Raw genomic sequence first — 13397 nt, forward strand, 5'->3', positions numbered from 1 at the left:
ATTTCAATGAGAGACAGGCTGTGATAGAATGAGAAATAGAAGAGTCTACTAGTCCAAAAACTGGTGAAACAGAGTAGAATAGTATGAAGATTTCTAGTACAATCAATCTGCAAACATGTTAGCAAGTATAAGGCCATCCCCTCCTGTCAATCCAACAGAGCAGAGGAAGCAATTTGGGTAAAGAAGTACAGCAGAGTCAAACATGGCTATCAACACTTTTTGGTTTTGTCTCAGAAGAACAAAACTCTAAGACAAATTCTTGGAGCTAGTGGAAATTTATCCAAATGAAAATCAAGTGATAAATGCCCAGTGAATATTCTTTCATTGGAATTCTTTCAATTCTTCAATTTACCCAGCTGGGATGAATTTTCTAGTAGCATTCTGTTCAGCCTTTTGAAATGAAGACCTTTCCTGCTAATTGGAAAGCTATATTTCATCAAAGATGAAGACAACGGTCTTGGCTTAGTGATTCTCTTCCAAAAAACAACAACCAAAAAAAAAAAAGGAAGAAAGAAAGAAAAGAAAAAAGCTTTTGGTGGCTATTTATCACAAAGCCATTCTAGAACATCTATTTCAAGCATGAAAGTATGAACCATGAGACTACATACCTAAGGGAAAGTTGGAAAAATCAAGTGCCATTTTTTGTTCTAAACATGAAAACTCTCAATATGTTCCTTTATGATAGAAATATGTAAAGACAGGAAACCTCAATACATATTAGGAAGCTTCAAAATCAAATATACATGTAACTGTTGTTTCTGAATTTCTGAGCTAAATGAATTAGAGAAACCAATTTAATCAATTTAAACTTTAAAAGTTGTGTTACTTTAATAAGTGTTTCTGGAGCTAGAAAAGCGTAACAGTCAACTGAAAGATTTAGATATAACTCCCAAAGAAAAATTCTTTTGAAAATTTTATCTTCAAAGTAATCTTTATTACAGGCATGACTTTCAACTTAACTATTGACTAGCAACATTCATTTTAGATTGGCACAAAACAGTAAATTATTATGTTGAATGAAACATTTTGAAAAAGAATTGGTAGAGCCAACCACTGGATATGTGCTCTGAAAGATGTGTGTTCTGGCTGTAAATGATTTTGTAGGAGAATACATAAGTGAAGCTATCTGTGGGGTAGTAATCTCCAAAGAGGTTGCTTCACTGTTTTTTCATTAAATTTAAATTTCTGAATTTTCTAAAGTGAAAAATATGTTGTCATCTGTCTAATCCATGGTTCTATAACCAGGAATTCAGCTAATGTCAGATTGAAAATATTTGGGGTAAAAATTAAGTCTTCATTGAACATGTACTAATTTTCTTGTCATTATTGCTTAAACAACAGTGGAAAACAACTATTTATGTGACATATACTTAAAGAAATATCAGTTATTCTGAAATGATTAAAAGTATAGGGGAGACTGTGCATAGGTTATACAGAAATTCTACATCATTTTATATTAAGGACTGAAGCAGTCACAGATTTGGTTCCTATGTCCAATCCCTCCCAAATACTGAGGGCCAACTGTATTTGGCACAGAGATATAAGGAATAAGCATCAGGGGGCACCAGTAGGTGGGAAGTAAGAAGGGAAACTTTGTAGAGTACGTGTTAGAAGAGATGAACAAACTAGGCACCAGTGGCTCATGTCTATGATCCTAGCTAATTCAGGAGGCTGAGATCTGAGGATTGCAGTTTAAAGCCAGCTGAGGCAGGAAAGTCCCTGAGATTCTTGTCTCCAACAAACCAAAAAAGCTGTAAGTGGTGCTGTAGCTCAAGTGGTAGAGTGCCAGCCTTGAGCAAAAGAAGCCCAGGGATAACACCTAGGCCTGAGTTCAACCCCTAGGAATGGCACACACACACACACACACACACACACACACACACACACACACACACACACACACACACACACATACACGAGAGAGAACAAACACATCAATTCATTTTGGAGACAGTTATTAATGTTTTGTGAAGGTCAGATCCAAACTGAAATGTGGATAGAAATGTGACAATGTTACCAAGCATGGTTTTCATGATCTTTGAAATGTTAGAGCTGAGCTACTCCATCTAAACTTCCAAAGATAATTAAAAAAACAAACAAAAAATGTTCTTGTAATAGTTTACAAATAGTATATGAAATGAACAACATGTTCTCTGAAAGATCATCTTTAGGGAATGATAAAATTCATTTCATGAATTAATCATGAATTTCATGGCACACAGAATGAGTAAAATCTGACTAGATTCAAATACTTTTTGACATCAAGTGAAAATCAGAATAAATTTAGATAATTATCCAATATATACAATTGCCTAAGACCCATGGTCTAGTTCAAAATGCGTCATGTAAACATGCTCAGATCAAGAAATTTTCAACATGCAGTGTGTTTGAGTCCGTGTCCAAGAATTTTGTGATCTACCCTAATGTAGTGGATAAGATTTCAAAGTTAAGAGCTTTTACATTAAAAAAAAAGAAACACTGAAATTACTTATTTCAATTGAATCTCTAACCAAAAGAAATAAGCCCTTATAAAGAAGAATACTAACTTTAAAATATTGTCTTTCATGGTTTTGTCATATCCTATGTTATTCAAAATCCTATACAGCAAAATACATTTCACTTTTACATGCATGTATTGTAAATATTGCTGCTAGTTAAAAATATCTTTGGATATCTTTCCCAGTCTGTACTTAATTGTTCTTTTGATACCGATGATTTGCAACAGGAAGACATCCTACTATGCAAGATCCAATATCTTTAAAAAGTTCCTTTTGAACTCTAGCTAATGTCTCTCTTATGTGCTGGCAAGAATTCCAGGCTTCAATTCTGTACAGAAGCAATGAGCGTGATGGAGTTATCTTAGTACAAAAGTCACAGGAACTTTTCAGGACACAGAACCAAAACTCAAAATTTCAGATTTTGAATCCTGAATAGCCAACAAAATTAATTATACAAAAGGAGAAATCTGTTTAAATAAAAGCATTGCACATAGAAAAAGACTATGAAAACAGGTTTTAAAAAATGAAATTATTGCTATTTATGGTATTTGCTAGAAGATGAAATTATTTACACTGAGATAGTACTCAAAACTCAGTGGGAATTTTAAAAATAAAAATCCAAGTGATTTTCTCTGTTTTAAAATTACTTATAACAAAATATAAACCTATCTGGTACTTTTTATATTGATAATTATATACTAACAGACATATACATGTCTGGATATGAATCCATATATAGTACAGTACCACCTATATTCTCATGTTTCCACTGAGAGTCTTAGAAAACCAGTAAGTAATTAATTACCAGTAATAATTACCAGTAAGTAATTATACTTACTTTATGCCTCTCTATGTTGAAGGAGCAGAAATACCAAAACTGAGCCTTATAGACATGTGGTAGGTAACAGTGATGATGCTAACAGGAAAAAAAAATCTATTCCAAAATTCTGTTGGAATCATTAGAAAATCGCTGCCCAGGAATTTCAAATCTCAAGAGGTTGAATAAATGTTAATTTTATAACATGTTTAATTTTTATAAAATTCCTCTGTTTAAAAAAATAAATAAATAAGAGATCCTACCTGGGCAATGTCCTTGCTCACTTTCTCTATTCTGTAACTTCAAGTGAGAACTAAAACAAGCCTCCCAGCTCCCATGGTGGCCTGTTTGCATTCACAGACCATGAGGGCAGGAAGGGAGCCATGATTCAGAGCATTGATTTTCCTCAACTGCAAAATAGATGTTCGGAATAAGCTTCACAGAAGTATTCCTGGCATACAGAAGTATATGTTGCATTTCAGTGATCATTGATTGCTGTTTAAAAAAAAAAAAACAGACTACCAGGATCATCTTCATCTTGAGTATTAAAATAAGAAGCTGAGGACACAAAGAGGAGAAACATTGATAACCTAGACTAGGAAGAGGTTAGAACATTGAGATTTCCTTGAAAGGAGGGTACAGACAGAGAAATAAGCACTAAGTCTTAGAATGGGCAAAAGGATCCTAGAAACTGCACTCTAGAGAAATACATCAGATATATGGGATCAGCTGACATTATGGTAGGGAAATTCGGGGTTGACCAGGAAAAGATGAGAAAGGCCAACAAAGAGGGCAAGAAGCAAGGGTCACAGAGGAAAGAAAGAACACTGAGTGCCAAGTAAAGAAGCTTGGGTTGGGCCCAACTCTGATGGTACATGCCTATGATTCCAGGATTCATGGAGGTTTGTGTAGGAGGCTCACAGGCCAGACCCAGCCTAGCAATAAAAGGCTGGAAGTGTTGCTAAAGTGGTAGAGACCCTGCCTGGAAAACATAAAAAAGCAGCTTTGGCTTTATCTGATTTCACATCATTGAGTTGACATGCATCTTGCAATCAGCATCTTCCTGTTTCTGAATTCCCAAATCAACATGGTATCAACAGATGGCCCCTCTTAAATTAGCTTTTCTTTTCAATTGGTGACAAAAAATGCTCTTTTAATCTTAATATATATTGATGATCAAACCTTCCTTTGGAAAAAAAAATGGTCGAGGGTGAGGGGGAAGGCACTCAATGCAATATCCCAAACTAACAGTATGTCATAGAGTATGTCAACAGGCTGAATGATTAGTCTTTGAATAATTTATTTTTGACTAATTGTTGAGAGGCATCTTGGGAATTAAGTACAAAAGCAACAATATAGTCATGTAAAAACTGGCCGAATAATTCAGGTAAGTCAGATAACCTTAAATTTTAGTTGCGAAAAATGTGTCTTCTTATCAAAAAGAACACATCTGTGATTTGACTGTATTCGTTTAAATTATAGCAAATGAAATAAGTGCATCTACTCTATTCAAACAAACAAACAAAAGGGCAAGAGGTTTGAAACCATGTCTCAAGTCAATTCTACTTGGTAATAATATAGTAGAAGGATACTTGGCCTTGATGACTTTCAGCTGTGTTGTTCCCCACTGGGTCAGGCTGTCCTGTGTTTATACAGCTCACAGTTCAAATATGTATCTACACAACAGATCATAATTGCTATATATATAAAAAAAAGTTGTACTGCAGCAATTCCCCTCCTTTACAACTTTTCTCCAATGACCCATTAATTGAAGAGAACAAAAGTTGGAATTCTTATCCTCTATACATAAAAGCCAAATCCAACTCTAGAATTTAAAATCACTAGATTAACCCCTTTTTTACACCATGTTCAGGTTTTTTAAGAACATATAAAGCCATGAGTTTCCAATTAAAAGCCTTTTTACAACAGAGAAAAGACTTGATACTGAACTCTACATCTTAACTGCATGATTTATTTAATTGATTATAGCCATGAGTTAATGCCATGCTGTTTTCAATGTGCAATATGATACATTTTAGCTCTGGGAGAAAAATTACAACCGAGTTCATCATGGGAAATGGAACCACTGAAAGCTCAATGGCTCCCCTTAGTGGCAATTATATAAACTACACAAAGAAGCTCTTTTAAAGACAGGAACGAACTATTTCTAAGTTTCAGTACAATTACTGATACCTGTATTTATGTTTAAGTGATTCTCAATGAGTAAGTTCTAGAGAAATAATTAATTCAACATGATTCTAAAGAAATCATAAAGCATGCCCAAATTCCATTGTAACCTTTTAACAAAATGGATATCAAGATACTGAAACATGTCCTTGTCTAAGGTGGGTGGGGACTAAGGGAAGTGGTTGGTAAATTAATAGAGAGAGGAGTAGAGAGCGAATACTGTTGTGATATTCAATGTATATACATGAAAATGAAACTAAATGGAGGGGGGAGAATGAAGAACAGGGTGACACCGATCAAGATGCCTTGTACATATTAATAGGTATGTTCCACTGAAACCCCTTTGTACAACTATTTGGAGAGTTAATTAGTAATTAATTTACCAACCTCCCATAAAAAGCCAAACCTATTCTAAGGCTTGCATTTTCTCTTGGAAATTAAATATATAATATATAACAAAAAAAAGATATTTCAGGACCATTTTCTTCTGTTATTTTTACGTTTAGGCTTTTCCATAATTGTATTTCAACTGGTTTTCAAAAGACAATCTGCAACTAATTTTAGTTTCATATCTGTGTGCCTATTCTAAATTTATCTAATGGGAAAACTTTCCTTAAAAATTAGTATGAATAGTAAATTAGAAACATATTTGATAACCATTAGGAAAAATAAATCAAATGAATGTCCACAAAACAGGGTACTCTACTGCTCTACAGATGTAGTTCTTGAATGTGGCTGCACATCAAAACAAACCGGGTGAACTGATTAACTACAGCTCCCTGGGATCCTCATCAAAACTAATGAATCATTGTCTCCAGAAGAAAGACCTCAGAATCTGCATTTTAAAAAGTCATTCATGCTTGGAACCTTGCTCATAGAAGTTTATGTTTGCATTCATAGAAAATAATCTTACAGTTCCAAAAATGTCAGTTATCCATTTAGTTAGGTGATACTAGCTTTCAGCCAAGCCTTAAATAATATGTAGGTTTGTGTATACAAAATTTTAGTTGTTCTTCCCAAAACTAAGGATTAATATAATTACCATCCATAATTATATTTTCTTTATAAGTTCTTTGTTAGGTGTTTTCTTCATAAGTTCTTTGTTAGGTGTTTTCTTTTTAATTAGTGTATATTAATTGTAAAAAGGAAAGGGGCTTTATTGTGACTTCCCCAAGGAATATAATATGCTTTACTCATAGTCACCCTTTCTGTTACTTTTTCTTTTCTTCTGGTTTTATCCTTCTTCTTTCAAAGCCTTTGTAGTCCTTCTTTAAATTTCCTGTTCTCTTTCCCACTCTAAACTTCTGCATAGATTCTTGTTTCAGCAATTTCTTAAAATTAAAAAAAAAAGCAGAAATGAAGTCATAGCTGAGAATGTCCCATCTAGACTTGTCCACCAAAATATCCAAACTCTACCCTGATCTCAGGTTCTGATACTTGCCCTTCGCCAACCACGTTCAGTATCACTGGTCCTCAGGCCAACTACCCAGCATGGTAATGGAGTCCCCTGTATCTTTCCAGCCTCTCTTAGTAATGTCCTATTTATAGACTCTGATTATACTGAGGAAGTGTACTTTCATTGCCCCAAGTGACCATGTCCTTGCATGCCTTCATGCCATTTACATACCAATTCCCTCAGTAGCAAACTTTTAGTCTTCTGGCTCACCTCAAATACCATCTCACCTGGAGTGTTCAAAGCCTCTCTACCCACCACCACCCATGCTCCCAAAAGGATCTTGTGCATGTCATTAGTTTAGCAAGAATATGTGGCAATAATTATTGTCTTGATCTCCATGTCTTGCTCATAACGATAGGTTTTAGCATATTTTTATCGTAGAGAAGGAGCTTAATTTATGATCATGTAATGACTAAATATTTGTTTCCATTCGTCTTCTGTTTGACATAAGTCAGTGGTAAAATAATTACTGTACTCAATGTTCTTCAAATATCTCATTGAATCCTTACAAAGTTTAGCAAATAGTAATGGTCTTTCTTTCCTTTCCTTTCTCTCTTTCCTTTTCTTTTTTTCTCTTTCCTTTTTTCTCTCTCTCCCTTTCCTTCCTTCTTCTTTTCTTTCTTTCTTTCCTTTTTCTTTCTCTTTCTTTTCTTTTCTTTCCTTCCTTCCTTTCTTTCTGTCTTCCCTTTCTTTCCTTTCTTTTCTTTCCTTCTTTTTTTCTTTACTTTTTTCTTTCCTTCCTTCTTTCTTTCCTTTCCTCCTTTCTTTCTTTCCTTTCCTCCTTTCTTTTTCTCTTTGTTCCTTTCTTTTCCTTTCTTTTCTTTCCTTCCTTCCTTCCTCTCTTTCTTTCTTCCTTCTTCCTTCCTCCTTCCTTCCTTCCTTCCTTTCTTCCTTCCTTCCTCCCTTTTTTCTTTCTTTCTTTCTTTTTTTCTTTCTTTCTTCCTTTCTGTGCTGGTGGTCCTGAGGCTTGAAATCAGGGATTGGGCACTATCCATAAGCTTCTCTTGTTCACAGCTAGTGCTCTAACATTTGCGCCACCGCTCCATCCAGCTTTCTGTGTGATTAATTGGAGATCCACAGACTTCTCTGTCCCATCTGGCTTTGAACTGTGATCCTCAGATCCCAGCCCCAGCTAGCGTTACAGGGATGAGCCACTGGTACCTGGCTTGTAATGAGCTTTCTTACTGGAAATATCAGAAATACCAACTACTCCCCAAAGGTCAAAGTATTTGGCCACAGGTTTATCATTGAAACACGGTCGTTTTCTGGCCTAAAAGAGGCTGTTCTTCCATCTTACAGCATAGGGCAGCTCCGCAAAGGCTGCTCTATTCCATTTACTATCGCTATAAACCAAATACCAGACTGAACATAGTTAAAACAATAGTTTATTTTGCTCATTGTTCCAGAAGCCTGAACCAAGCTATGGCACATTTGTGCATGTGCACACATAAGCGCATGCACATTCAGTGAATGGCAAAACATACACACACACACACACACACACATCAGATTATCATAACTGAAATGCTTAGATTGCAGAATTGTAAGGGAAATACAGAAATAAATGTCACAGAATAACAATTAATCACATCAGTGAAAAGTCACCACACCACAAGAATAAAAAAAGAAGTCCACTGTAATTTTTTTTTTAAATACAAAAGTATCCCAAACTGCACATGATTTTTAATGGACCGCAGCCACTCTTCTGTGCTTCTATTTTATTTCTTGGATAAGAGGAAAATACATTATTTATGCAGAAGGGTAGTTAGCCTTTCCAACCACTAACACATGGCCTGTAAAAAAATAATAATCCCACTTTTCTATTGTGCAATAGCCCTGGGTTGGGCAGCAACAATGTACAATGTGCTAGTTTCCTGTTACTTTACCAGAGCCTCCCTTTCCACTCACCGCCCAGACTAGATATTCCTTGGTAATAAAGCTTTAATACTGAGTTTCACGATACTTCCAAAAATTCTCTGCCTGTCTTTAAAAAATAATTGCATCAGTTTTTCTAGTAAACAGAAAAGCTATGCAAGCTGAGTAGGTCGTCACAAGTGGCTAACAAACATATAAATCCATCTGTGACCATGGAAGAGACAATGTATTTCATATGCTTCTGAGACATTATGTTTGAGATCACAGCTGTAGGATGTTGGACAGTCATCAAGAGAACAATGTCAAACAATGAACTTCTGGAGGATTTCCATAAAAATAACATTTTCCTTGGGGTCAGTAAGTTTTATGGAACTTTGGAAGGATTTTCATTGACAATTTCTTTTAGACTTGAACACCTCCAAAATGCTCCTCCAAATGGAACTATTATATAACCCAGTCTTTGCAGCCATCTTCCTTGGTAAAACAAACACGTTCTATGAAAATCTGAATTTTTTATATAACCCAGCCTGTGCAGCCCTAACAGTTTAAATTTACATAGTCAGGATGGCAAATCTGTTCCTCAGTTTTTTTAGTTACCACATTCAAGTCTGCTCTTCAAATCACTAAACCCAGCATGATTCTGTCGATAGGAATGTTACAAGAGACAAATACTCTTTTTTTGTTGTTGTTGCTGTTGGTAGTGGGGCTTGATCTCTGGGCCTAAGCGCTGTCCCTCAGCTCTTCAGCTCAAGGCTAACCCTCTACCACTTGAGCTACATCACCACTTCCAGTTTTCTGGTAGTTTATTGGAGATAAAGAGTTTCACGGACTTTCCTGCCTGGGCTGCTTTGAACCACGATCCCTAGATTTCAGCCTCCTGAGTAGCTAGGATTACAGGCGTGAGCCACCAGTGCCCGGCTGAGAAAAATACTCTTTGAAACATAAAGAATCATGGAACTAACAAGTCAATAGATAAACAGTTCAGTAGAAAAAATATTTAATGCTAATATTTTTATTCATTGCTAGATAGCTCAAATAATTTCATATTTGCCCACCATGGTCTTAATTCTTATTTTTGGTTAACTGTTCTTTGAGGGTTCTGACATTGGAGATGTGTTTTGAGCCCAACAAGGCAAGTTTTTATAAAGTAATTGGAAGGTTTCATAAACATAGTTTCATGTAGCATAAAATTATTAATCCAAGGAGGGTATATTGGCCTAGGATATGTATACAATATTAATAATTCAACTCCCTAGGATTCTGTAACCAGAGATCAAGGAAAGAAGAGCCAAACCACTAAATTCAATATTTGCAGCCTGTTTCAGGATATGAAAATATTTCGGTTCCCTCATGAAAATAATTTTTCCAAAATGTTTTGCCCAAAGTGACTTATTGTAGACAGTGACTACTTTTAATTTTTTCATGGTTCAGTAGGGTCTATGTTCAGATATGGTCCTAGTTGGTTCTTATATTCCATTTACTATGATACTGATTTGAATATAAGTAATTTCTCTTTGGAAACTATATGTGAATGAATGTTATTGAAATAGTGCCCTCAGAAAATATCAACTATATAGGTAATTAGTTTATATAACAAAATATTTAGTTAATTCAATATTTAGAAAGAAAAACAATATATCCAATTTGGTATCCAACTCATATATCTTAATCAAATTCCCTCTTTATTTCAAATTCTGTAACAGAATTTAACAGAATAAAATTTAGATCTTCTTCCTGACTCCATGTTGCCTACTATTTGTTTTCCATATCAAAACATCAAAACCATTGATTGATTAATTGATTTTAACTGTAAAATTACCTTACAGTATGAAATCTGAACTAAGCCTATATCACAAAACCAATGTAAGGTGAAGAGCCTGTATGAAATCTAATACACATTCATGAAATGGTTATTTCACTGATTTAAAACAGCTGTATTTAGTGGGGCATATCTGAAATGCCACCAACTTAAAGGGTAGAGATTAGGAGGGCTTCAGGTAAAATACCATCCAGGTAAAATACCATCTCAATAAGCTGGGTGTAGTAGCCCATACCTGTGATGAGAGCTACTCAGGTATCACAGGTAGAATTGAAGTGCAACAGCAAGAATACAAGATCCCTATCTAAAATAATTACTAAAAAAAAAAAAAGACAAAAAGGCCACAGGTATTGCTCAAGTAGTAAATTACTTGCCCAGTAAGTGCAAAGCCCTGAGTTCAAGCCCCAGTACCACCACCACCATCACCATCAATCTGCCGCCACCAACAAAACCCTTATCTTTGTAGTTTATACCATAGGGATATAGTAAATTATACTGAACTATGCTACATATAGAGAAACTGCAATGAAAATTATTTTCAGCAAGCAAATATTTGTGCTAAGATAGAATTCCGTTTTCAGGAGCTGGTAATTCACACCTATAATCCTAGCTACTCAGGAAGCTGAGGTTTGAGGTTGTCGGTTTGAAGCCAGCCTAGGCAGGAAAGTCGTGAGACTTTTACTTCCTATTAACCACCAAAAAAGTCACAAGTGGAAATGTGGCTCAAGTAGTAGAGCCTTGAGAATAGAAAAGCTCAGGGATAAAGCCCAGGCCTGAATTCATGCCCCAGGAGCAGCACAAAATATAAAATAAAATAAAATAAAATAAAAATAAAGTTCAATTATCCTACTATCTGTCATGAAATATGATTTCCATATTTGTATGCAAGTCAGTTCTTTTCTACTTGATAACCTGTAAACATCTTACTGGATTGCACATATATAAACACTATGTGGGAAAAATTTGAATACAAAATTATGACTTAAATATGAGCCAGATAAAATTTCATTAGTATTTTAAGTCATAAGTAAACATTGAATTTTACATTTAAAATGCATAAATTACTAGCAGATTAAATATTTATAGAAATAGAACTCACTAGGAAAGTTTATCATGTATTAGTTTCTTCATACATTACAAACACACATCAGACTTAGATTCCTGAGAATATCACATGGACTTCACACAAAGTGGTTGAATGAGTAATGTAAGGAGTGGATACCTGGAATCTATGGGTGCCATATGCACCCTAGGAGAAAGTTGTATCATTTTAAAAGATATTCAGACAACCAAGTAAAGTATCATTGAATGTGATTTTTCAAAGAGTTGTTCTTTCATTTCAGGGAAGAAAGGAAGAGAGAGAAAAAGAAAAAAATTGAATAAAGAAGATAGTAAGGAAGCAATCCCTGACAACAAAGGCCTGGAATCTAGCAGAGAAACCCCAGAACAACAAGAAAACAAAGACAAACAGCAGCAGAAGAAACGAAAAGTCCAAGACAAACAACAGAAATCGGTATCCGTCAGCACTGTGCACTAGAGGGTCCCATCAAATTATTGTAGACTCATAATGCTGCTATTCATCCAGATACCCAGGACAGGTGTTCTAGCCATTAGCACCACAAATGGACAAAACATATCAGTTACTGCTCTGTCTAAACAACTTTCCAAATAGTTGCTATATTCTTCATACAAGCATAGTAACAACAAAGAGTCAAAAGTTCAAAAGAAAGGATACTTTCAAATGGCTTTCATATGTGCTTCTAGACATTCTTTAAAGACAAGAAATTCTGTACATAATTATCAATAAGCTATAAGCGATCACCCACATAATGATGACATCTAGAGAAGAAAACATCTCTTCCCTATAAAAAATATTTTTCCAAGCTATCATTTTTAAGAAGCAAAAGCTAAAATTTTGCGAATTCAAAGCTGCAGTATCCCTTCAAAACAAGTAAGAGATCAGGAGAGAGAAACATTGTTCCAAGGACAGTGTGGCATTGTCCGGATCTGGAGAGAGCTCAGAAATAGGGCCTGGCATTTGGAATCCAAAGAGTTATCATCACAGAAGCAACTATTTTAAGGTTACTTTTTTTTTGGTCCTCATCCAGTATTTTTCTGCAAGGAACCCAAATGTGTGTACAAGAATTCAATATACTCTATGGGATTGGTGGAAGGCAAATTGTGGAAGAAATGACAGAGATAGAGTTGACTGTAGTGCTTTCCAAAATGGTGAAAGGTTGTAATCACCTGGAACGGGTCTCCTCCAAACTATGGCAGCACTATGTGGCTCAGCCTGTACTACCATCGGAATCTCTAAGTCTGTTAAAACACATGCCTGTAACTTTCTTCCAAAAACAAAATTGTACTTCCTACAGGAAACTCTGATTTTAATAAACAAAACAAAACAAAAGAATAGAATGAGGAGAATATACCATGTTTGCAAAGTCATGTGTTTCCTTTCTCTCTGAATGAGAGGACAAAACTTCTATTACCTGCTTAATGGTCCACCCAGAACTAAAAGGGACACTATTTTCTAGCAAGGCCTATCTAGTAGGGGAGAAAGCCACCACAATAAATATATTTGTTAATAGTTTTTAAAGTTTGGTTCACTTTGTTTTATTTATTATTTTAGTGGAAATCGGTATGCTTTGAGACACATGAATTGAGAAAATGAATTCTGCTAAGTTATAGAACTTGTATACGATATCATTCATAGTATAACATTGCTCCGTATTTGCGCTTTGA

General features: G+C 35.1%; 1 protein-coding gene across 1 annotated transcript in view; it reads left to right on the forward strand.

Annotated features, from left to right (window-relative positions):
• The window catches only part of Rspo3 (R-spondin 3), an 81996-nt gene extending 68803 nt beyond the window's left edge, over positions 1 to 13193 (forward strand). The window contains exon 5 of the mRNA XM_013026816.1: positions 11996 to 13193. Coding sequence (XP_012882270.1) covers positions 11996 to 12189 — 194 coding nt within the window. The 3' untranslated portion in view covers positions 12190 to 13193. The remainder of the gene's footprint in view (positions 1 to 11995) is intronic.
• Positions 13194 to 13397: the final 204 nt, after the last annotated feature.

Source organism: Dipodomys ordii, unplaced genomic scaffold, assembly GCF_000151885.1.
Source record: "Dipodomys ordii isolate 6190 unplaced genomic scaffold, Dord_2.0 Scaffold97, whole genome shotgun sequence".
NCBI lineage: Eukaryota > Metazoa > Chordata > Mammalia > Rodentia > Heteromyidae > Dipodomys > Dipodomys ordii.